Source organism: Rhagoletis pomonella, unplaced genomic scaffold (assembly GCF_013731165.1).
Source record: "Rhagoletis pomonella isolate Grant_MI unplaced genomic scaffold, Rhpom_1.0 Rhpom_scaffold_00001, whole genome shotgun sequence".
Classification (NCBI taxonomy): Eukaryota; Metazoa; Arthropoda; class Insecta; order Diptera; family Tephritidae; genus Rhagoletis; species Rhagoletis pomonella.
In genome coordinates this window covers 11,863,655-11,889,315 of record NW_023458555.1, presented here as the reverse complement: position 1 = coordinate 11,889,315, position 25,661 = coordinate 11,863,655, and the positions used below count along the sequence as shown (strand labels likewise).

The 25,661-nt window shown below is 36.1% G+C and overlaps 4 protein-coding genes across 7 annotated transcripts in view; 3 read left to right on the top strand and 1 right to left on the bottom strand.

Moving 5' to 3' along the window:
• LOC118738998 (dnaJ homolog subfamily C member 3) overlaps positions 1-1,385 on the top strand; it is a 2,524-nt gene extending 1,139 nt beyond the window's left edge. Inside the window, exon 4 of one of the 2 annotated variants that reach the window (XM_036470085.1) lies at positions 20-1,385. In XM_036470085.1, coding sequence (XP_036325978.1) covers positions 20-1,224 — 1,205 coding nt within the window. In that variant the 3' untranslated portion in view covers positions 1,225-1,385. The other variant, XM_036470077.1, reaches the window with a different exon arrangement.
• A 1,770-nt stretch (positions 1,386-3,155) lies between these two features.
• LOC118738989 lies at positions 3,156-5,823 on the bottom strand. The gene has a single exon (XM_036470066.1). It carries the CDS (start codon positions 5,630-5,632, stop codon positions 3,662-3,664), a length of 1,971 nt encoding a protein of 656 aa, XP_036325959.1. The 5' UTR covers positions 5,633-5,823; the 3' UTR covers positions 3,156-3,661.
• A 2,703-nt stretch (positions 5,824-8,526) lies between these two features.
• Positions 8,527-9,640, top strand: LOC118738978 (60S ribosomal protein L35a). Its single transcript, XM_036470054.1, has 4 exons — positions 8,527-8,616; positions 8,953-9,171; positions 9,235-9,462; positions 9,527-9,640. The coding sequence occupies exons 2-4, from the start codon at positions 8,959-8,961 to the stop codon at positions 9,548-9,550; spliced, it is 465 nt and encodes a 154-aa protein (XP_036325947.1). The 5' UTR covers positions 8,527-8,616; positions 8,953-8,958; the 3' UTR covers positions 9,551-9,640.
• A 2,607-nt stretch (positions 9,641-12,247) lies between these two features.
• The window catches only part of LOC118738959, a 139,191-nt gene continuing 125,777 nt past the window's right edge, over positions 12,248-25,661 (top strand). The window contains exons 1-2 of one of the 3 annotated variants that reach the window (XM_036470042.1): positions 12,248-12,398; positions 13,202-13,857. The gene's annotated coding sequence lies outside the window, so the exon portion shown is untranslated. Of the gene's footprint in view, positions 12,471-13,201; positions 13,858-25,661 lie in introns of all 3 variants that reach the window. The other 2 variants (XM_036470035.1, XM_036470026.1) reach the window with 2 other exon arrangements.

Below are 25,661 nucleotides of genomic sequence, written 5' to 3'. Positions count from 1 at the left end.
GCGCGTTTCGCAATAACAGATTTCACTCGTGTTTTGGAACTGAAGCCTGATTTCACTGCGGCGCGAATGCAGCGCGGTATTGTGCATGTAAAGAGCGGAGAATATGAGCTTGCAGTAGAAGATTTTGAACAAGTGTTACAAGAGGATCCCTATAATGATAGTGCAAACGAGTACTATAAGCGCAGTGATGCTGCTATGGAGCAATGGGAAAACATAAAAGATCTCAAATATCGTGGCGACGAACGTAATATCATTCCAATGATTACACAACTACTTGAGATCTCGCCGTGGTCTGTGGAGTTCCGTCAGACGCGTGCTGACGCTTATATTGCCATAAATGATCTACTACCTGCCATCTCCGATCTCCGTTCCGTGAACAAATTGTCACAGGACAGCACAGAAGGCTATTATCGCATTGCATTGCTGTTATACAAAATGGGACAGGCAACAAATGCGCTCAAAGAGATCCGTGAGTGTCTGCACCTTGATCCCGAACATAAAGACTGCTTCCCCTTCTACAAGAAGCTAAGAAAAGTCGAAAAGAGCTTGTCGAATGCTGAAAACGCGCGCGAGGAGAAACAGTATGCGGACTGTATATCTTCTGCGGAGTCCGCATTAAAGCAAGAGAAGGAGGAAAATATGATTATATATGAGGCTAAACGACTATTGTGCACCTGCTATACACGCGACGAACAGTATGCCAAAGCTTTGAGCCATTGTAAGGAGGCGATTGAATTGTCGAGTGACCCACAATTGTACTGTGAACGCGCTGATGCCTACTTGGGCTCAGAGATGTACGATGATGCCATACATGATTATCAAAAAGCGTTAGAAATGGACGAGAGTCTGCAACGCGCTAAGGAGGGTATAGAGAAAGCGAAAAGACTGCAAAAACAAGCTGAACGGCGGGATTATTACAAAATTCTCGGTGTAAAACGTAATGCGAATAAGCAAGAAATTATCAAAGCTTATCGCAAAGCAGCACAAAAATGGCATCCAGACAATTTCAGAGATGATGAAAAAAAGATCGCAGAAAAGAAATTCATCGATATTGCGGCAGCCAAAGAAGTACTGACCGATCCCGAGAAACGAAAACAGTTCGACATGGGACAGGATCCTCTCGACCCCGAGGCAAATCAACAAGGGGGTGGCTTCCGAGGTGGCAGTCCATTTGCGCACTTCCAACACGGGTCACCGTTCCAATTTAAATTCCATTTCAATTAGAAGTACCATAATCCTCAGGATAAATCTATTAACAAATATACCTTAGCGCATACCTAGATTAAGTCGGTTTGTTGTTAGGTCTTCTATTTTAAAGTATCATATAAGCGTGTATTGAACGTGTGTTGCTACTGTTGCCATGCGATCACGTAAGCTAGCTTGCATTATTTGCATGCGATCGCTATTGTGGGTATGTTCTTTTCTTTAAATTAATGCACAGCGATTTTTTTTTTTTGCAAAATTATCATTCTATATGTAGGTATGCATTGGAAAGTTAGTTCTTAACTCGTAAGTGCTGTAATAAATTAAACGCTCAAAAGACTTTGCATACGCACTTGAATTGTTTATTAATCATAAGATTTTTTGTCCATAAAATCGTGCCGCTTAACCTGATTGCGATACCTTATAATCTGCAAGAGAATAATTTGCTGTAAAATTTCAAGTAATCTTATTTGTAAATAGTAGGCTAAATTTATAATCTTTCCCTATTCCTATTTTTTATGTTAAAAATGGAGTATGTATTTATACAAGTAATTGAGCTAAATTCGAAGGTTTAATACATTAAAAAAAATTAATAAACATTTTAATGTTATGAAAATAAAATAAAAAATGTTTATGACATAAATAAAACAAATTTTTAACTCGGTACAAAGTAGTATTTAATATTCATTGTTGTTTAAGTATGTTGTAATCGCATAAAATACATACTGCCATCTAAACCAGCATAAACAGAAGAAATGGGAAGAGCAATTGAAGATCTAGAACAAGCCGATGAAGCCCAATGACTACGTGGAATTACCATTAGCAACAAAACTCGTTTTCTGTTAACCGATTCTGGTCGCTCTTTCTTGATTGGGTCGTTCAAATGGTGGAGTTGTGCGCAATAGCCGAACGAATAGATCATTTCGTTCATAATGGACAATTCTCCTTGAATACCACCCAACACCTAATACTGACTTTGAAGTCGGATTGTCACCGGTCTTGGACCCGATTGGGATTGCGACCGGCCGGTCACATCAAAAAAGCTGTTACAGGTACTTAAGATTTGCAGGGTTTACAGGATTCGAAGGAAAGCAGTTTTCTCGCCTTGTTTTTTAGTTAAACAAGCATCACATAGCATATTTGGGTGTGTTCAGAAATGCATCAAGCCACAGCATCATACGTATTGATTTCTAAACTGTTATTAATGAAAATATGCAATATGCGCAACCACGTTAAATGCCTAATTGGAACTTAGTTGCGTAAATAAGGCATTTGCATCAGTTATAATACAGAAGTAAAAGAGACTGATGCTTTGGCTTGATGCATTTCTGAACGCACCCTTATCAAAATAACTTAAAATGTAGCCTGAAATGTCAGCTCTCAAATGCGTTAGATGGACGAAATTGAACATCAATACCACATAGCGGGAAAAGTCCGCGGATACTTTTTATAAAACCTCTTCAGAAGGCAATCTTTACAGATCAAATCTGTTCCTATTACTGTTTAACTTCTACATTTAGAAGCCTCCTCAATCACCAGAGGAAGTTTCATTGACCTTCGGCTAATTACCTGACCTTTTCCGCCCCTTTGGTCCCACCTCGTCCAAAAAAGCAGGTTCCCTGGGCACATCATTTAATTTGGTAACAATTTATTGACAAGCCTATTCAAAATGCTAACAAAACTGACCGCTTATAGAAGTTATGATTACTCGAACGAATCTTTTCTAGTTTTAGATATGTTCTCGCAAATGTATGTACATACATACATATGTATTCCAATGGAGACACACATTCGCACATCCACATGTACATATTTAATTATATGAATGTATATCCAAAATTTGTTTCTTCCAAAGTGAATCAGTCGCTTACAAAGAGATGTTGACGTATTATTAAATGAGTCTAACCAAAAATATAAATGACGTCATCTAACTAAAATAGAAAGACTCTTAATATATTTGGGTTTGCTCTGTGGTATGCGTTTTAGCGCTTTATTACTTTGAACGTCAAAAAATAGAGCGTACAATACAAGTGAACGATACATGAATACATAAATTTACTGTTATATATAGTTAAATGCGTATAGTAACGAAAAAAGGCAACCTGCACCAATTGAATGGCTGCTGTTATTTATGCAATAAATGCCTAAATACAAGATTTACAAATTATTATTTTTTTTACTAAGTTATTATTATAATAAACATATTGAGCTTTTAATGCTGCTAAATAACGAAAAAAAACACATTACCAAAAAAAAAGGTGTAGTCCATTGTTCATATAATATTAAATAATGCTGATTTTAAATAAATTTTGTTCATTTCCTTTAAGTTTTTAACGAATACATACATACTTTCCTAACTACAGATACCGTTTTCCTCTTTTAAGCACTTGTTTTAGTGTAGCTTATTCATCTGCTTCTACCGTAACCCCACACTAGCACTTCTCGCATGTGGTGCACATCAAGCTCTCATTTTGGTGGCCTGCACCACATCGTCATCATCGATTGGTGTCTTCTCGAAGAAGACAACATAAATGAAAACTGCTGCTGCGAAGATGGCGAACATATACATCATTTGCTTAATATGATATTTTCGATCTAATGTTGTAAGAAAGTTCTTCAGCGATGCATTAATGTCGTCATCATCGTCGTCTGGATTAAACGAGCTCCGTCCGGCTACCGATTGATTGTATAGTGCCGTTGGCGAGGCGTTCAATCTCGCCGTATTACTGCGTCGATATGGCACACGTTCCTGTATTTTATTACTGCCATAGCTGCTGTAAATTTTCTTAGTATCTGCCAAGTATTCCTCCTCGTCATCACTGTCCTGCACATATATTTCATCACCAGAGAGTTGTTCGCCTTCGGAGCCGCTATCAGGCTCATCTATGCTGCGCGTGTAGCTGGTGTTGGCGCGTGTTGTAGTAGAGTAGCGATTTAGTGTTGGTGATAGTGGTGCTTTTGGTGACGCGGTACTAGGTATATATGTTTCCTTAGTAATCGGACTGCTAGCGTAACGCGGTGTAGTGTATATTGAATCGCGTAAAGTAGACTGTAGATTTGATTCAAATGGCATATGTGCCTCTGTGCCACGCTGAATGCCTGCAAGATAGCTTGATCGGTTGTAATTTGGACTGGCAGCTGTATTGCTGCGACTGTAGTCACGTGCACCAACGTCAGCTGGTTCATCGCCACTCTCTACTTCAAAGTGTTTCACCTCTTTTACGGGTGCAATTTCCTGATAATATGAAGTGGTCATTACACCGGATTTAGTTAGCGAAGGCTCACGCCCAGAACGTGTAGACTGTTGAGAATCCGGTGTAGAGGGAGGCGAAGACGTGTACGTTGGTGGGGTAACTAAATCTGTAGGTAATCGTGGGTACAAACGTTGTGCATCAGCCTGATTATAAGAAGACGAAGTCACGTTGGTTTTAGAAAGTGCTGTTGGACGCTTGAAAAGTGGTTCCTTTGCACTTGGAGATGTTCCACCAAGAGTGGATGAGTGGCTGGCCATGTTCTCAATATTAAAAGAGTTCGATGGGGAACCAGCTGTATAGAAACCAAGTGATCCAGTATTTTCATGTCCTTGGGGCGATGCAATAAATCCTTGTCTTGACGACGAGTTGGCGTCCTGCTGAAAAGTGGTGTTAAGAGTACGCGTTTGGCTGAATCCCAAATTGGGTGAAGCAAAGTTATAGTTGCTAATAAGAGGTTCTCGCAGATCCTGTTGATATGTACTATTCAGAGTTCGAGGCTGGCTATAACTTAAATTAGGTGATGATCCCTTATAACCGCTGTCATAATTTTGGTTCGGATGAGTGGTGTTATATCCTTCAGTAAAGTTCCTTCCTTTGTTGAAGTTAATGTCGTTGTTTGGTGCCCTATTCAAACTAGGCCGACTTACTTCAATGTTGTAATCATCATGGTCAGTAGTATTAAACAAGTCCACTTCAATGGGCACAATACGTGCTTTGCTGCCAAGCCCCACTCCAACATTAGTATTGACATCAACCGCAGGTGATTTTTGCTGTTTTGGGGCTGGTGCGGGCGCAGCAAAAGTATGGCGATGGTTGTCTACAGTTGTATCAAAGGTCACATTGTGTCCTTTAGGTGATTGTGTGCGTGTCCTATTTTTTGTGGCGGGTGGTTGCTTTTGCCGCCCCGCCTCTTCCTCATCGCTCGAAACGTGCACAGTTACATTTACAGTCTTACGCCGATCATTTGGTGTGGAAGTTTGTTTCTTGTTGGCCTTGGGAGAAACAACCGTCGCCCCACCGGTTATCGTCTTGATTAATTTGCGAATGATGACATCGCGAGTTGAGTCGGCTACTGGCACATTCATGCCATGTTCGACGCATTTGTGGTGCAGTTCTTTGTTGTTTAGAGCTTCTAATTGTGCTCGCAATTCCGGGAAGTCAACCTTTTTGCTCATATTGAATACTTAAATGTTTTCTTCGCACTTTTTGCTAATTGTAAGCAACCAGTTTTTCTTAATATTGACACGTAAAATTCTTCAACGCTAGCGCACAATGCAAAATTACTAATCGAAATGGTGAAATATTTTTGTTTTGTTTGCTGTTGTTGCTTTTATTCGCACAGAGATATTTGGGCGGTATTACCAGTCCAGAGAAACGGCAAATACAGAGTTGTATCTGGTGTTATTGGGAAATTTGTATTAGTGGCTTTGTTTCCTTTCTTTTCTAGCAGATAATTATTAGGAAGAGAAAGAGAATGGGAAAAATGAGAGAATTCGCTCACAGAGAGCGAAATATAGAAAAGTAACTGCCATACCTAAACAAAAGCGTCAGCGTTGTCTGGCTGTCAAAAAATTCTCACGCCCATACAATTTGTATAAAGCATACCGAAACAACGCGGCGTCAACGCTGAGCGTTGGAAATCCCGATTTTGACAGGGCGTTAGGTATTAAAGTTGACTGCAGAAAACGGCGAAACTGTCATTTTTGTGTTACACACAAACAAACCTATGCTTATTGTTGGTGTTATTTCTGCATTTGACGTAGCGTTGACGCTTTTGTTTAGGTATGGCACTTCGGCGCTAACGCTAGGCGTCAGAAACCGTTCCGCAGTAAAAGTGTGTTTGCATTGTTCAACTTTGCGTTCAACTCATCGCAGGGTTGCACGAAAAAAAAGTTGAATGGCTAAAAATATCAAAATATGAAAAAATATCAAAATATTCGCCATAAAAAGGTGTTTGCATTGTTCAACTTTTGGTTGAATGGCTTTAACTAATCGCTTTCAACAAAGTTGGTCGCCAGCCAACATTTAGCCATTCAATTTTTTTTCGTGCAACCCTGCGTTGAGTTGAACGCAATTGTTGAACGCAAAGTTAAATAATGCAAACACTGCTTAAGGAATCGAAAATTAGCAGTGAACAGCAGATCGATGTATTTGACTTTTGTAGATATTTGATGCGAATTTTTGTTAATCCATTTTGACTGCTGCTAGTCTCCGCTAGTAAAAATTTTACTAGCAAAATTAGCAGGTGAGCCAAAAAAACGAGCGTAGGAACGAGAGAGAGCTGCTAGTTTCTCCTATTTTTTTGGGTTAAGAAACGCTCTCCAGCAGAAATTAGTGATAATTATCTGTTAAGAAACAAAGCCAATGTTTTTAATATTAAGGTACTTCACACTTGCTAGTTGGTAAACTTCTAGTTCGTACTCAGTAATTTTATAAACTGTGAATGTCCTTTTCAGCTTTCTTTTGTTATTCTGGTAAACTATGTTTATCAACAGCTGATTAGATCTTTACCATCAAAAAAAAGAAATAAATTGTAACAGAAAATTGAAGGAAGTTTATTTACTCATATGCCTTACACCTTTCGGCAGCGGACGGATTTAAAATTGGTTAAATATCGAACAGCCGATGGCAATTCACCAACAACCAGAAGAATAATCCAGCTTCCACCACGATAATCCTATAACCGGTAAACCGATAATAAAATAATTTGACACAAACAAACTACATGGGCAAAAATTACTGAACACCGAGTTACCGAGTAGCAAGCCCGGTGTGAAGAACCCTAATATTTTTGGAGAAGGAATATATAGGGCATGTGTGAATCGATAACAAAGTTCTAGGGGGAAAGCTGTTGAATAATATTTTTACTATGGTGAGACAGTTTTGTCAATCTGCTGTGTGAAATGAAATTTACAATAAGAATTAATATGGAAAATGTGAAAAAATGGAAATTTTTGTGCAAGTATTAGTGAATTTCAGTGCATTTAGAAATTCTGCTTGTAGACCAGAATTGTCAAAATCGGCAAAACTAAAGTAGAGGTATGTTGACGGGCGTCACCTTTCTTCGCTGCATCGTGACATTGAAGGCCACGGTGCAGCGGAGCGAGTGTATGCTATCATTCTTGATTGAAGGCGTCAGATTAAGGCCAGAGCACATTTCACACCTGGCAAATATTTGATTGCGTTAATCTAATGTAGACAATGTTTGTGAAAGCGTCATGACTAGCTGTCATTATTGACAGAATATATATGAACTCATATTTTTAGGCCGTTCGTCACGGATGACTTTCTATATGTCGTGCTCGAAAAAATCATTATTCTGAGGACAAATGCATCATTTAAGGAACTTTCGTATATTATAGGGAATTTACATAAGGCGACTTTTTAGGCAACGTTTAGTTGAAAGCAACAATCGCCTGGTGTCAACTGTCCTTTAGCTAATCACTTTCAACGAAGTTGGTCGGCTGACTACTTTCGTTCAACTTTTGATACAACTAATCGCCTGAGAAAGTTGAATCATGTGCATTCCCTATTAATTTACAAAGTAATAGTTATTAATAGTAATTGATTGAATGTCTTAGGTGAAGCGCATGCGTTGCGAATGTGGCTATTAACCTCGAATCCGCAAACTTTTTCGCGTCGATTTTCGATGTATAATTCACTGAATTATCCCTTTTTGCGGATATTTTTTATATTTCGCGTGTCCACATCATATAAACTAGGATTGATACAAACATTTTCTTTTTTCTTTGCATTTATTGCTATGAAACTTTTATTCTGCTTCTTTGATGGCTTCAAAACTCAGCAAGCCGCGTTTCGAACGCGAAAAAAAATTCGCAGCGACGGAATTGCACAAGTGTGAGCTAGCTCATTAAAGTATATGGGTGGCATTATTGTAATTTTTGTCTTCGACTCGCGCTAATGTGCGCTTTGCTTTATGGAATTTTGTTAACGCTTTGGAATTGTATACTCGATCTATTTTTAATTCCATGTTGCGACCAATGTGTGTAGACCATTATCTTTACGGGATGGCAACATTCCTTCGATTAATTTGATTGAGGCATTTGAGAGGAATTGAATAATTTCCCAAGATTGGGTGATTTTGACATTTCATTCGTGTCTTCATCTTTTCTCTCTTTCGCCATTTGTCAAGTTTCCGGTACGTACGCGATATTTTTACCACTCATCGAAATAATTAAAAAAATCGCTAAAAACAAAAATAAATACCCGAACTTCTTCATGGAAGCGAAAAATAAAATGTTTTTCTGTGCGTACAAGTATTTGGCTTCGCTGCAGCAGCTCGACGAGAGTCGATGTAATTGGATAGAAAAAATTGACTGGACAAAATGTTTGTGAATGGAACTGGTTGGGGACACGAATTTACAGATTGGAATAGTTCAAGGCTGTAGGGAGGCCGAATACTTGTGCAATATTTGTTTTAAGAGTGATTTGACAAGTTTTAATTAATCAGATTTGTGCTTCTATCTGCTTACAGTTTACTATGGCTGACACACAAGCTGCTATTGCACCAGCGTCCAAAGCTCCAAAGGCTGCCAAGGCCCCCAAGGCTAAAGCGCCAAAGATTGAAAAGCCTACTTCACCAGTTGCTGCTTCTCCTAAATACAAGCGTCATGGACGCCTTTTTGCCAAAGCAGTGTTTACTGGTTACAAGCGTGGTCTACGCAATCAACATGAAAATCAGGCTATCTTGAAGGTGGGTAATGGAAATCTTTAACAGGAAGGGATGATATGTATTTTCGTATATTGTTTTATTCAGATTGAGGGTGCTCGTCGCAAGGAACACGGTCATTTCTACGTTGGCAAGCGTTGTGTATATGTTTACAAAGCGAAGACAAAGAAGTGCGTGCCCCAGCATCCGGAACGTAAGACCAGAATCCGCGCTATCTGGGGTAAAGTGACCCGTCTACATGGTAACACCGGATCCGTGCGAGCACGTTTCAACAGGAATTTGCCTGGTCATGCAATGGGTCACCGTATTCGCATTGTAAGTTTAAATTAAACAAATTCTGAACTGAATAAAGGTTGATCGCTCATATTTCTCTTTGCAGATGTTGTACCCATCAAGGATTTAAGTAATTATGTTAATAATTAACTATAATTTGACCTGCAAAACCTGCGTTTTTTAACAAATAAAAAATAATTATCTTTAAATTTAAAAGATACTTTAGGGATACTTGTTAATGAGGAATGGATGAGCAATATTGGGGGAGGGGGGTACACAAGTTGACTGGTGGCAGATGCTGTTTTTATATGATTTTGCAGTTTCCAATTGACCATCAAAACAAAAAATAAAAAAATAAAAACAACGGAAGATTATTTTGGCCACTTGTGAATTGTGCATGAGTTACTGCTGACACTGGTTCAAGGGTGCCATTAGACAGTAGACTCTGCACTCTTATAAAAGCTAGATCTGTAACGATATTCGCAAACATTTCAGTTTATGTGTTGTTTAATATGTGTACTTAAGCATAATTTTCTAGTGATTGATATCGTCCATGCCTCTGCAAAACCGCCCATCGACCAGTTACAAAACCGCCTAAAACGGCGTTGTGGCAAAAATGACATTGGCATCGAGATTTATGATATAATAGGCAGACAAAATACCGCAAATCAAGGTAATGCCTTCAAAGAAAACCCATTCTTATGCTCTCCTGTAAAATGTCGAGTGCCGTATGATAGGCGGCTTTGCAATTGGCCAATGGACAGTTTTGCAAATGCATGCAGTTGCTGTCATTTAAATTGAAGCCCAGGTACTCAATTTTTTTAACATTGCTGATTACGATGCTCATATTGGAAATCGTAAAAGAAGAATTTGAAACAAAGTAGTGAATCCCTTCATATAAAATACTAGTATAAGGTACACACCGTTCCCACGACAGTCTGGTCTACGTAACCGGAACGGCCCCGATTTATATCTGACCAAGGACTGTTACTCCAGCAACACTCCGCAAAAAATCTTTGGGGAATTTGTATGCTGCTACAACAACAACAATAACACGTTTTGTTCGAGGATAAACAAAAAAAAATTAAGAGGGCGTGGCACCTTTCAGCTTGAAAGAACAAATACCAGGGAATACAATGATATGATTCCCTTTCTTCTCCGAATCCAAGACTCATCGGGCGAGCCTCTCCAAAATAGAGAAAAAATCGTTGATTTTGCTTACAAAATGCCACAAATATTTAAAGTAAAATAAATAGGACTTTTGCTCGCCCTCATCGGTCCAACTCCGCCTACGCTACCACAGTATTTTTGGGGAGAGCACCTTTCCGCGTTGGCGTCCGTCGGCCGCACTTAAGGTTTGTAATTTATAACCCTCCCTAAGCAGAATTCTTCTTTCTGTATTGCCAGAGAGTTGGGGCGGAAACCCCTCTTCTTTTAACAATGGTATACATTTCTATAATATTTCTTGTGCATATGAATGTTCAGGATAGTTTCGAGGTGATATCATAGTAATTTTACGCCAAACTTCCTTCTGTGTAGGCGACCTTCGATTTTTCCCTTTTTTGAAGAGGCTCGCCTGAGGAGCGCTGGAATCGTAGGAGAAAGAGAATCATGCCATTGAATTCCTTGGTCTTCTCCCTTTCAAGCTGGATGGGTAAGCGGTGCCACTCACTTGTACCAGCCTCGAATAAACAGATACGGAACCCAAACCATTTACACAAATATATCCCACACTTCTGACACTCGAGGCGCTTTGGTTCTAATCGTGGAAACAAACTTTGTTTTGTTTTAAATTTTTTACCCAAATGCTTATTAACTAGATTAATGATAACACAAAAACAAAAACATTAGCAGGCCATCAATTATTTCTACTAATATATATTTTCATGAACATTTTTGATTTTTAACTCCAGAAGCTCCTTGTAATACTCAAATGTTATTTAATAAGTATTAATACATACCTCATAAGCTTATGGTAATGCTTTAAACTCGTTGCCCAGTTTTATGAAGTCACTTAAGCTTCTTTCTACACATTTTTGTTTTTGGTATTTTGTACACACATTCTTTAGTAATACACAATATTAGCCACGCAATAGATATTCATATATTACACCAAAATAATTTTTCTAAATTTTTGTAATTGAAGCGCTCGCTTTACTCATTTCGATTTGCGTTTTCCTTATTTCCTTCCTTCTTTCCAATAGCAATGCCAAGATGGCGGTGGCGTTTCCGTTATTATTGGTTGCCATTTGAGCGATTTAAGTTATTATTGCGTGTGAAAGCTTACTAGAATCAAAGTCTGCCTGTTAAATACATATGATAACATTGTATTATTACTTTATGATTTTTGTTATATGTATTTAAATTATATATGACATAATTATGCATGTATGTAGTTGTCATTAAACGGAACAGTTTTTGCAAGTTCAGTTGGCAACGCTTTACATTTAGACAACGTTTAAAATCAAAATTTTATGTTGTATATCAGCAAAAATGTGTCGACTTATAAAACACACTAAATTGTTCATTTACATATATATTTAAAGATAATTAACCAAAAATTAAATTTAATCATTTTGATGTTGTGATATTTGCCGAGTTGCCACTTGCGCTCGATTTTCTCCAATTTGAATTATTCCAATTGGGCTATACTAAATTTCCAGTTTTACTTTTCCAATCAACTAACCAACGAGCCAGAGAACGTATGTATGTACATATATAAATTTATTAATAATTTATATACGTTCTCTGAACGATCTGGCTAGCTAGCCATCCAGTCAGTCAAGCGTTGAGCCGGCTGTATACCAACGGCATAATCACAAACAGGTACTTCACCATTTGTAGGCGCTCTCATTGCTTCAGTTCTCTTTGAGTCGTCGTTGGATTTGATTGTTGTCGCTAAATTGCAATTCACTTTGCAATCGGTTTAATTTCTAAAAACAAAGTGTTGCTTTACTATTTGTAAACGGAAATAAAACGTAGTAAGCAACTTTTGCTTACCTTTCTATTAGCAGTTCTTTGCTGGTGCGTAAATTGCAGTTCAGTGAAGTGTAAAGAAATTTTCTAACAACAAAAGCTAATGCAGAAGTAAAGCAAAAAAGAAAAAAAACAGCGCAATTGCTCTAAGGCAAGTGTATAAAGTAGATAATTGTGTTGCAGTTAATATCGAATTTCATATAAAAAATATTTACGTGGATTTAGTGCCAACTTGCTGCATACTTTGGATATTGTATATACTTGCATGTGTACATACATATACAGACATATAGTATGCCCACTGCATAATATTCCTGCGCCATATAATAATAAAGGTGCAGTGCTGCATTCTTCGTGGTCACGACGCGCGCACATTGGAATTTTTCTTATTACTACCAGCAACATGTCCGCCGCAAGACCCCTACCCGCGCACCGTTGTTAACGTAATTTTTGTTGTGCTTTGATTTTCACCACCACTCAATTTATCTTCCGTTTGGTTCCCCATCAACATTCGTTACTAACTTTTCTGGCTTACCTACAGTGGTTTTTTTTTTCTATAACAAATAGTTTCATTGGAGTTCAGTGGGGATTGTTGTTGCTAGTGTTACCAGAAACCGGTTATTGCTCCCCGAACAAATAGTGCAAGCATTTCAAGTATGTGTGTGTATGTACATTTTATACAATTGGATGCATGAAGGTGTTTGTTGTTGTTCTGCCAGTGAATAAGGTGGCATAAAAGAAGTATATATGTACATATGTATGTATGTAGACATAACAAAGTGTTAACAAAAATAAGCTAAGATAGTTTTGAGCCAAATACTTTACAATGGAAAACTGCGAACAAATAGAATACAAATACATACAAATAAAATAAAGTCACAACAATAGCGCGAAAATGAAAAGAACAAAGAATATGAATTCACTTTAAAATTGATAACAATAACGACAGTGAAAATAAAAACCGTGCATACAACTAGCAAGACAACTACAACAATTGTGTCAGCAGCAAGTGCAAAATCTTTTGCTCTATACAGCTGGTGTTGTTACACGATAGTAAAAACAACAAAAAAAATAAAATAAATAAAATATATGTATGTATGTCCATACTATATAGTTTGTTTGTTGTACTCAGTCATTCGTGAGCGTGAAGCGCACATGAAAATCCGTTGAAAATTCAATGACACGATAAGTTGCACGGTTAATTCGAAAGGTTAATTGATTTTTAATTAAAAGGAAAGTCAGCAGCAGCAGCATGTATGTAGTGCATACATACATACATACATATGTACTAATGTATTAGTTCATTCTTTTAGCTACCAAAAGTGAAAAAGTTCGTGTTGTGAAATTAAATTTTTTTTTGGTTAATTCTCACACTCGACCGCAGGTGGCCAAAGAAAATCGACTTTCCACGTGGATTAAGTATGTACATTTCCTCGATCAAATTACTGGGTTTATACAGTGGTAAGTAAGCGTGTGACACACCTACTACATATATATATGTATACATATACAAAATACCAGGGACAGAAAATACCAAATACCAGGGACGAAAAATAATCATTACTTTTTAATTTTTAACCAAAAAAATAACAAGTTGTAATCGTCGTAAAACAATCTTAACGATACCCACGTATTTGCGTTCGTACGCCCCACTGTAATTTACAATGATTTTTATTTTTCGAGTTTAATCAATAAAGATTAAAAATATCTAAAAATTAAAACTTGAGTTTTATTTTTTCGCTCAAAGGAAATAATTATTATGTACTTGATTTTTATTTTTTTCGATCAAAAATAATGATAATTTAATGATTTTTATTTTTTCGCTCAAAGATAATAATTATTTATTTGTCAATATTATTGTGGCTTATTAAAGATAATAATTATTATTGAGTTTTATTTTTTCACTTAGGAATAATGATCATTCAAAAATCTTAAAAGCTATACCCGCTTGATTTCCGACGTATGCTTTTCAGAGGTAGCGTCACCATAATAAAAGTATTAAGTACCAACATTTTCAGGTCTAAATATCAGTAAATTGCCTTATCAATTTTATAAATAATCATTATTTTTTAGTGGAAAAATAAAACTCAATAATAAGTTTTATCTCTGAGCAAAAGAAAATAAAAATCATAAAATAATCATTACTTGTGATCCAAAAATTAAAAATCAAATAATAATTATTTACGTTGAGCGAAAAAATAAAACTTAATAATAATTATTATTTTTAAACGAAAAAAATAAAAATCATAAAATAATGATTAAATGCTGATTTAAATTATTTTACTCATACTCCCTGCAAAATACACATGTATGTATGTATGTATAATTCAACTCGTAAACGGCATTTCCATATGTTAGTCCTTTGGAAGCCAAACCTCTACTTATATATAAACTGATGGACAAAATAATAGGTGTACAAAATTTTTGTTTAATAACTAATTCGTTCTATATTTTAAAACAAAAGTTTAGTAATGATAGAAAGATATCATTGGTCAAAATAATAGATGTAAAACACTTTTCTCTAAATAAAAACAAAAAGTTCCGTTCATCCTTTACTTAGTCCATGGCTTTTAATAACCAGTATATCCTCCATAGTTTTATATAAGTTTCCCTATTCCATTACGCATGGCTTATATTATTTGTTGACAGGTTTCCGATGGAGTAGCACCTCATACTTTCTGGGCTTTCTGCCACAATTGCTAAATCCAAGTTCTCAATCGGGTTGATATAATAGAATTGATTTTGGCATTGTATCTAGGCCACATTTGCAACTCTGAATCAACCATGAAGCAAAATTTTGTGTCGTTTTCTTTTTAATAAAACCATTTCAGGGGTATGTTTTGTTATTAATATGACAGCATAACATGTTGCAAAATGCTCCTGTATTAAACAGCGGCCATGGTGTCCTTTATCTAAAATAAAAGACCTAATCATTGTCAGAAGAAACATCCCCAAACGATTTTGTTTCCGCCCCCATGCTTACTTGTCTTTTTGGTGTATACAAAATAAATTGTTTGCCTTTCGAACGACGCACAGTGTGTTTTTTTAACACTCCATGCGAATTAATCGTAGCGTTGTCGTTTCACAACACATTAGTGGCTAAATTGTATAGTCGCCCCTATTCCGATTGTCGGAACGAAAGTCGTTAGTCGAAATTTGAGATGTACTGCACATTTTTATTCCTATTATCCTTTCGAAATGAAGAAGTACTGAAAACGTGTTAAAATCTCTCGTTAATGTTTTTATTTACAACATAATTCAACGAACGACTGTCGATGCGAACGACTTACGACAACCAGAATAGGGGTGAGTATATTATCTGGAATTGTCCAGTGACCGGATTAGGTATGAGCTGGGTTTAATCTGATTGCTCAGCAGCTCGCCTAAAACCTACCGTAAAGGTCGACAGGCAAACGATTTTTTTTTATTAAATATATACAACTTTTCTGTGAGTATAGCGTAAGCTTCCCGTGATTAACATGAATTCACCATTTGCCTTGTACGCAATTATGCCTTTCCTGGAAAGGACCTTCCAGTCCAGTCCAACTTCTTGTCGAGAACAGTAAAAAGTTATTTAAACCCTATCGAGAGTGTGAGCCGCACTCCATTCAGAGAAGGTGGGGTCGGCTTATCCTGATCACACAGACGTAATCCGGATTTATCTTGAAGACAACGACACGTCGGTGGACCTCTTCAGTGACTGACTGGCATCGTGCAGACCAAGCCTAATACACTTGCATTAACCCACAGTCGAACCATTTAGGATTAGGATTTTGTTTATATTTTAGTATTAGGGAAGCTGATAGTATCTTGAGCATTAATGGTTATGAACCTGTAGATATATATTTCTCGATCGCAAATTTTAGCCAACTAACTGCGAAAGAATACTAGAGGCACTAGTTTACTTAAGTGGCAACGCAATTGATGGAAAAAAAAACGTACATAATATTTAGCAAGCTATGATCCCAATTCATTCACTTAGTCTCGTAAAATGAGTTAAGAAAAACAGAAAACCGTAAACAAATGTACTCTGTCCAACCCAGTTTCATGGCGCTTTGTATGATAGCGGCTAAAATGGCGAATGCATTGCCTGGGTGTTAGCCATAATTGAGAAGCTGTTACAACTATATACATATAAGAATAAATGCACTTCAACTATATTTACACATACATACAAAGAATTAACAACAAGCAATTTGCAATAGTCGCACAACGAAAGCACCAAGTCAAAAGAAACACACAAAAAAAATATTTACCGCATCAGCAACACTGATCAATTTTCGCAAATCGAAGTCAATGCCGCTGAGACAGCGCAACAGCAAATTGTAGCAACTTGTAAATTGTGAAGCAATTGATGATCATTGGCTGCCAAAACAGAGATTGAAAAAAAAACAATTTCAAAATTAATAGCAACAAAACAAGCGCGTCGGAAACATTCGGCCTACGTAAAATAGACCAGGCCAGGCCAAGCCAAGCTTAGGAGCACTATATGTGTCTGTGTCTAGAATTCACCACATATGATATAAACATGCCTACACATTTATGTATAAATTGAAGTGTTGCGGCAAACAGGATAAGCTATAATTAGTTAAAGGAAGCGCATAAAGGTAGTGTTCTAACTCGATACTAGTTACTCGTATGTATATGTAAGTATTTGTTCATAAAACAATATTACAGGATGCGTAAGTGAGCTAAGGTTTTCTCAGCTAAACATTCGTTCGATATGCTGTGGTCGCACAAATCGGAAGTGGAATAAGTTTAAGCTCGAAATCCGTTCTTATGACTGCAAAATATCAAAAAGAGACGCGCCTGCAGGGCTGGCTTTGCTGCTGTGGAGTTTATACGATTATTTACCTGCATACATACATACATATGTATGTATGTACGGCACATTTCTACTCAAGGTCTTTTAAAAAGTACAAGTAGACCTCGAGTTTGGAGTGGTCTTAAATTCATGTTGTTACGAAAATATTGTTGCTGTAGACCAAACTGATCTACACTCGGCCGCTCAATAAATTCAAGTACAACAGCAAATCTGTTGTCAGATATTAATATGTGTATGCAGTACTTATGTATGTGGTGCTCATATGTATATTGCCCCCGTATAGCATGTCAGTTGCAGTTAAATATTGCTGTTATTGGCGCTTTTGCAATTGTAAATTCTACCAGTTTTTGTTTTCGCTTTTTTTGTTTTCTTTGTGTGTTTTTTTTTTTGCAGCGATCTTTTTCAACGATTTTTCAACTTGTTGAGGCGGTTCTACTCTTTAATCATACATGATACATAAGTACTTACGTACATACAAATGTATGAGCTGAATTCGACTCCGAATATTGACTTGTGTTGCATACAAGGGCGTAGCCAGGATCTAATGTAGGGGGCGCAAGCATCTGTTCGGCTTTAGACGCAGCGCTTCTGTTGTCTTGAAGCAAGCTGCTCGCTATATAAATAAGTGATCATCTTCGAAAACTCTCCCAGCGATGGGTTGTGCATTTTTTGAGACAGCAAGGAACACGGTATTACAGTGCTGGATAGCAGGATCGTAGGTAACGAGGTCGCCGACGATTTGACTAAGAAAGGCTCATCGTCTGTACTTGTTGGATGGAAAACGTTTTGTGGACTTTTTGGTCTCCCTCAAGGCTCGAAATCAAAGTGTAGGCGGCTTTAGACAGACCAGACTTTTTATTTATTCCAACCAGTCATGATCACGTGCCCTCTCACATATACCGGATTGGCCTGTCCACAGAGACGTCGCAGTTCATTAGGTGCGATTGTCCGGCAGAAATTTTCCATTGCCTACCGAGGAGCGATCGCTATTAGAAAAAAAAATCGGAAACTGGACGCGAACCCAGGCCAGGCGGAATGATAGCGCGCACTGCTAACCACTACAGCATAGCGGCTGGCTGCTTATGTTTGTACATGAATGATGGTATTATCCGAGCTACACATATTATTGTAGATATTAGGGTGATTGACTCGGTCTTTCCAATCTTATTTCCGCCGATAATGAAATGCTTAACTTTAGGCATTGCTTTACTTTTAAGCCAATTGTTTAATATAAAGTGAGCCTTAAAGTTAAAGTTAGTTAAGAAAACGGCTCTTATACTGTTAATGGTTTTATTGTAATTGTTGGCCTTGACTTCATACTCACATAGGCATTTTCAATGTATGAAAACTATGTAAAATAAACCCGGTTCAACTGGCTTTTCTCTTAATTTAAAATAGGAAACCGGGTTTTTTTCGAATTGCAATTTTTCTAATAACTCAAAAACCGGTTTTGGAAAAAAGGCGAATAATCCAACACCCTAACAGATATTTAAGTGCTTGCATTACAATGATGAGGAAATTTTTAAAGAGTCATAACACTAAACGCCGGCGATATGTACAATATATAGTACAGTGAAACCTCGATATGATGAACCTTGATAAAACAAAAAACTCAAAATTACAAAATTTTTGCTGAGTCCCCATAGACCCCTCTGTTGCGAAGTAGTATTTATAACGAAGCATTTATCCAAACTTTTCAAGTTCGTTATATCGAGGGAGGTTTCGTTTTAGTATGTATTTAAATCTGTACGAATTGTTGCAATATAATATTATGTACTACCTATATGTATGCATGTAAATATATGCACTTAAATACGTTTGTACATATGCACTTAACTATGTACATGTGTTCTACATACTTATGCAGTCTTGGCAAAAAAGAATGATTGGTATAAATCGGCAACTACGCAGTAATCGTTTCGTGGAACGTTGCAGAACGACTTTTTTAAGAACAAAACAAAAAAAAAAAAATGAGAAGAATCGAGTCGATTAAGCTAAGAAAAAGATAAAAGAAAACAACAAAAAAATGTGTGAATAATAATTCTGCAGGTGGGCATGTGCAAATCAACAGTTGAGCCATTGAATCGGTGACGCCGCCACACCAAACATTCTTTGGCATAAACATAAGAACATATACATACATATGTACATATACATATTTACAACTGTCGACCTACCTAGTCAAGTCAATTCGGGTATGCTGAATTCAGTGATGATAGTCACTTTTCTAGGTTAGGTCATTTAATCGAATAATATCAAGTTCAAGGTTTTTGGCGGCATGGCACCCGTTTTTGAGAAAAATTTGACGATTCTCGATGACTCGGAAAATTCGTATTAGAGGTTTTTTTTTGGGTGCCAGGAATCCGAATTTGACATTATTAGAATTTTTCGAAATCGTTTTGGAATCGAGTTTCAGTTCTTCCGGAACCGTTTTTCGGGTCTTTTGGATTCGAGTTTCGGTTCTTCCGCAATCGTTTTACGGGTCTTGTGGAAGCAAGTTTCGGTTCTTCTGAAATCGTTTTTCGAGTTTTTTGGATTCAAGTTTCGGTTCTTCTGGGCCCTTTTGAATCGAGTTTCGGTTCCGCTAGAACCATTTTTCGGTTCTTGAAAGAACCGGAACGGTCGGTTCTCTTAAGGGTCCGGTTGCTCGGCTCTGTGCATCACTAACACTCATTTATAACAACTTCACTACTGTCTTTCGGACTAAAACTAACTACCAGACGTTGTCTTCACGACTTAGGCTTAGGGGACGGGAAAATCTTGTAAACTGGATAGGGTCAATGTTCGCGCAGCAGGTCATTAGATAGAAGATGTGCTTTCCCCTTTGCTCTGGTTCTTGGTAATTGACTCCTTTCTTGTCACTCTGTATCTACGTACAGGGCTAACGGGCCCATCCCTGTCAATTGTTTTAGGAAAGATGTTGGAAATGTTGCCCCCCACTCTCCGAGGTTAGTGCTAAGTATTTGCATTCATTGCACAGATTGGACTGCAGAAAACTTGAGGGACGTTTGACTGAACACTTTACGAGGCACAAACACCTGATGGGATCGGCATTGATGAAATCCTGAGCTCTTTGACACGCATTAATCTACTTCGATTTATTCGTAAATCAAGTAGATTAAAAGGAGCATGAAAACGGCGTAAGATTCGGCATTTAGCCTGAGTGATGCTTTCCGTATTTATGTACATAGAATAGTTCTGAGAAGAAAATATGTCGCTTATGTTGCAAAGAGAATTATTGTGAGTCAGTCATGGTTCTAAAATCACTAGAGTTACACTAAGAAGTACTGAAATTCCCTACTGGGTAGCTGTGGCGCTGTGGTATCAGTTACTAATCAGTCGATTGTAAGCGCGCGCGTAGTTTATCCGTATAAATGAGGTTACATCGCAAACTCTAGTGGATTTTTGATGTCTGTTATGTTCAGCTATTTGACATTGTTTGGTGCATAAGCATACATACATACATATGTACATTAGGGTGGTCCAAAAACAGTAAAGCCGGAATTGTAATGCTCTCACCGCCTAGGATTGTTTATATCGAAAAAAAGTAAACCCCGGTTTTTTTATTTTGAAATCAAAAAAAAATATTTAGATGTCGCTCAAAGCGCTCAAAGTTTTCCATGTATTTTTATATGGGGAAAATAGATTTTTTCGAAGAAATGGTATATAATTCTTGAAAGTCAATATTTTTCGATCGGAAAACTCTCAGGAGACTTTCAATAATAATACCCAATTGTCTATTTAACCATTTTTTAATAATCACGATTTTTTATTGGTCACCTCATTGCATTTTTCGGGGTTTTTGTGGGTTTTTGGTGGACCTATAAATTATAGTTGCAATGAAAAAATGGTTAAATGAACAATTGGGTATTATTACTGGGAATCTTCTGCAGATGAACAGAGTCTTCTCGTAGAAAAATATTGATTTTCAACTATTCTATAGCATTATTACTTTGACCAGCTACAACTCAGCGAGTTTATGAATATACATGAATAAGTTGCAATAATATGTAAGATTTATCAGATTTCAAGTCAAAAGGTGCCGCAATTTTGTGATCTTAAAAGAAATTAAACTCTGTAGCGAGCTTTAAAATTTTGCTGAAAATTTTGAAATTTTCGAAGATGTCTTCATTCATTCTACGTAGAACAAAATAAAGGTGTGCCCCATACAAAGATTAGAAGTTGATATTTTAAGAACCACCCTAATATAAGTGTATATAATATGCATGCAAATGATTAGATATGTAAGCCGTTGCATGCGAAAATGCATTTTGTCATTTGAACTGACATTTAATGTATGAAATAAAAGCGATGTCGCTTCTGCTGCGTGGTGTATTAGGGTTAAAAACAATGGCGATAAACGATAAGGATTATAAATATTTACAACACAAATCTAATCAGGATTAAATGCAGGCAACATGATCTCACAATTTACTACATACTTATGCACTGAGAAAAGAGTTCAGTTACAACAATTAAATATGTTTCTCTCAAAATGTGATTTGGTTATAGTTACACGATTTGGTTACATTTAACAAAGCTTGTGTTGAGCGAAATATTTTTATCTGACTCTTTTCTGAGTGTTCAGCCTGCGGACATAACATAACTTTTTTGAGCAATTTCTATTTTCAATCCCCTTCTTTCTTCTTATTCGCCTAGGTAGGCTGCGTTTAGTTTAAGAACATTTGGATCCACGTTTGCAACGTTTGATCTTCCACAAGGGTTCTCGGATTACTATGAATTAGAGAGTATTTTTTTGAGTCTGCACATTCGAACATACTTACCAAATTTTTCCAATGATACGAGTATTTTTCGGTACCATATATATAATAGGGCTGGGAACTCGATCCATTATTGGACTATACGGATAACCCGGATATTCTTATATCTCAATTAAAACTCCTATATTCAGCGAATATCCGGATAAAAAAATTAACGGACATTAACCGGATAGCAAAGTTAACGGATATTAACCGTATATTCGCATATTAACAGCTCAATCGACACAGGAATTTTTTGATAAATACTTGAACATTGTATATTGATCATTTTTTGCTAGATTTATTTCTGCGCGCTTAATTAAAGAAGCTTAAGTGACTTTAGAAGGTTTGACTTTGAATTGAAAAATAATCAGTTTCCCTTGAAAACTGTTATATTTTTACTAAGCTCCTATTGGAAGGGCGTCTTGAATTACACCTATGGCTAGCTTAACATTTAAATATTGTTTGGGAATACAATGAAATATTGTTTGGGAATCCAATGAAATGTTGCTTTAAAGGGAAAATGGCCTATCCCGACTTAGGCTACTTAAATTGAACGACACAGATTTGTAAACAAAAAAAAAATATTTTGATTGGAATCGAGCTTTTAGTGAAGACCGCCTGCAGATGGTACTAGTGGGTTGGTCGGAATTTTACACAATTTTAGCATTGGGTTTTGTGCCTATGTTATGAAAAATTTTTTTTGGCGAAAAAAATCAATCATTGTTTCAAAACGTGTTTCGATATTTTTTTTTGTTGTAGTAAAATTTCAGTAGGATGCGCAAGAAATATTGATTGCGTTAAGCAGAAGATTCGAACTCTTTACACTAAGTGATAAATAAATTGAAGATTTGATGGATTCAAGTTTAGCTGACGATAAATCAAAAAGATAATGCAATGGCGAGCACGCAACCTGCTTAAATGAGGGTGTATTTAATCCCCCTCTAGTCCACTTATACTTATTACCGTTCCACCATCTTTCAATTTCGGACTTTACTTTTTTCCTACACCTTAATCCCTTACTCTTATAACACAGCCATTTATTTTATTAGAAAAGAATTTAACTAATAAATGCCAAAGCATGTTAAAATACGCAAAAATCAAAAAAAAAATAATGTAGTAACAAAAGAGTTAAAGTTTGTGATTAGGTAACACATAAAATTAATAAATTTTAATATTTTTCGTATTCGACCGGCTGCTATTTAAAATATGTAAATATATTTGCAAACAGGCAAAAAAAAATTAATTAATAAAATCTAATCAAAAACTAAAATTATAATATAAAACAAGTTGTTTGGTGGTTTGCTACTGAATAAATTATAAAGCATAAAAAAGTTGCCAACAAATACAGAGCGAATGGACATAACGCTCATTTGCAGGAAGAAAGGTATATCTCCAAAAATTAAAAATGCAAGCAACGGCGAAGTTTTCAATCAGGCGAACATTTCTGGATACTTAACACAAGAAATTTATAATTATTCGATTATAGCGTTCTTCCAGTAAACGAGCGCTATACTTTTCGGCTTTTCTCTCATTCTTTGATAGCAATTTTACTTTTTGACGGTATTACCAGTTTTTTTCCAGAATACTTGAGGAACGAAACTTACATATATGTACATATGTATGTGTAGAAATATAAATATTCATACATACATATGTATGTATGTAAATACCACCGTCAACGTTGGCAAAACGCGTTCATGAGTGACGCACGCATGCGCTTATATCAACCGTTTCAAAATTCAACTCAAACAACATAAATACATATTTATGCAGTTATTTGCTTCTAAGCTCGCTGTTTGACTTGTTGGCTTTAAACTAACTAGTTTAGTAGCTGCTAGTTTTAGATGGGATTGTCCAGAGAGTAAAGCTTTCTGGTTGGAGGTAAATATGTATGTATGCAATAATTTATGTACAAACATACATACATATGTATGTATGTATCTGCAAATGTATACTTAGTAATAGCTGCTAAATAACGGTTATAGTGGTGGTGTAGTGCCAGCAAACGCATTGGATGAAATTAATACGTAACGGTGGCCGCTACGTAGCCATACATACAGACATACATAGATATTTACGCATAAAATAACGGATACTGGCGTTAGTTTTGTAATAAGTAGCGACGTAAATTTTAATGAAAGAAATATCTGAAGTCCACTTTGGATAAAACTTGAACGTATGTATGTACATTAGGGAACCAAAAAAAAAAAATCGGTAGATACGGGTTTTCCATCTGAAGTATAAAATTTATTATATTTAAGGCTTCGCCAAAATATTCCTGAAAAATTTAGTTTTTTAGAAATAAAATTTGTAAAAAAAATTTCACGAAACTTTTTAAAATTTGTATCAACAGATTCAAAATATTGAGGTTCTTGGAGGTATTTTCAAGTCGGTGCAGCTAACGTAAATCTTAATTTCAGGGACCGTAAACATAATAAGGAAAATAATTTAAATCAGCATTTAATCATTATTTTATTACTTTTACCTGCGAAAATATAGTTTTTTTTTATAAATAAAATTTGTTAAAATAAAATTGCCCGAAAATGTTAAAAATTTGTATCAACAGAATTAAAATATTGAGGTTCTTGGAGGTATTTTCAAGTCGGTGCTGCTCACGTAAATCTTAAAATAATATAAATCAGCATTTAATCATTATTTTATTACTTTTATTTTTTTCACTTAAATATAATAATAATTATATTATATATATATTATATTATTAAAAATAAGGCTTTTCTTATAACATTTGTTTTTTTTTGTAAAAATTTCAAAAATAATGATTATTTTCCGTCCCAGCTTAATATTTTTCCGAAATATTTTGGCGGAAGTCTTAAAATATAATAAATTGTATAACTTGGTTGGAAAACCCGCCCATTTTTTTGGTGAGCCACCCTAATGTACATACACGCATATGTGTTAAACATAAATTTTTTTTCTCTGCAAATTAAATTAAAAGCAATATGCGTATCTAACTTGACGGATTTATGGTAGTTAAACTGCTAGTAGACGTTGAGTTTAAGATGAAAAAATTAAGATTGATTATTCACAGTGATTAATTTTGGATTTACTGGAAATGGGAGTACCTACATAGATGTGTGTGCACCTGATTGAGCGTCCAACGGAATGAGTGATGAATTACAAAGTAGAACGCCTGATTTAAGGCAACTCATACATCTTTTTGATTAATAAATAACTGGACACATAAAATTTCCAGTAAAAAAGTGTAGAAAAAAAGTAATAATTTCGGGGAGGTGGCTCGCGGACTCCGTATTTAGTGCGAAAGGAAATTTCCTTGAAAAAAAAAATGCCTACCTTGATGACCTGAAAAGACTGGCTATAATAGTAAGATATTTTGAAAAATAAGCCATCGCTTTTGTTGAATAAAGCGCCACTTATTTATTTAAATTATTTTACACTTATTGATCAACTCTCGTATGTTACGCCAGACACATAAATAAATAAATTTTTAATTCAATAACCCGCGACAAGCTTATAACGGTGAGTTGTGTAAAATTTTTATGTCAACACGTGTTCAATGCGTAACATTTTTTTAGTGTTTTTGTATCTTTGTCACCTTTTAGCTGGTTTTTGCCCTTGCGTATTTTCAGCTTGTTAAATTTAATTAATTTGCATTTGTATTCGTTACTTAATAAGTTTATTGGCTTTCAAATGTACCT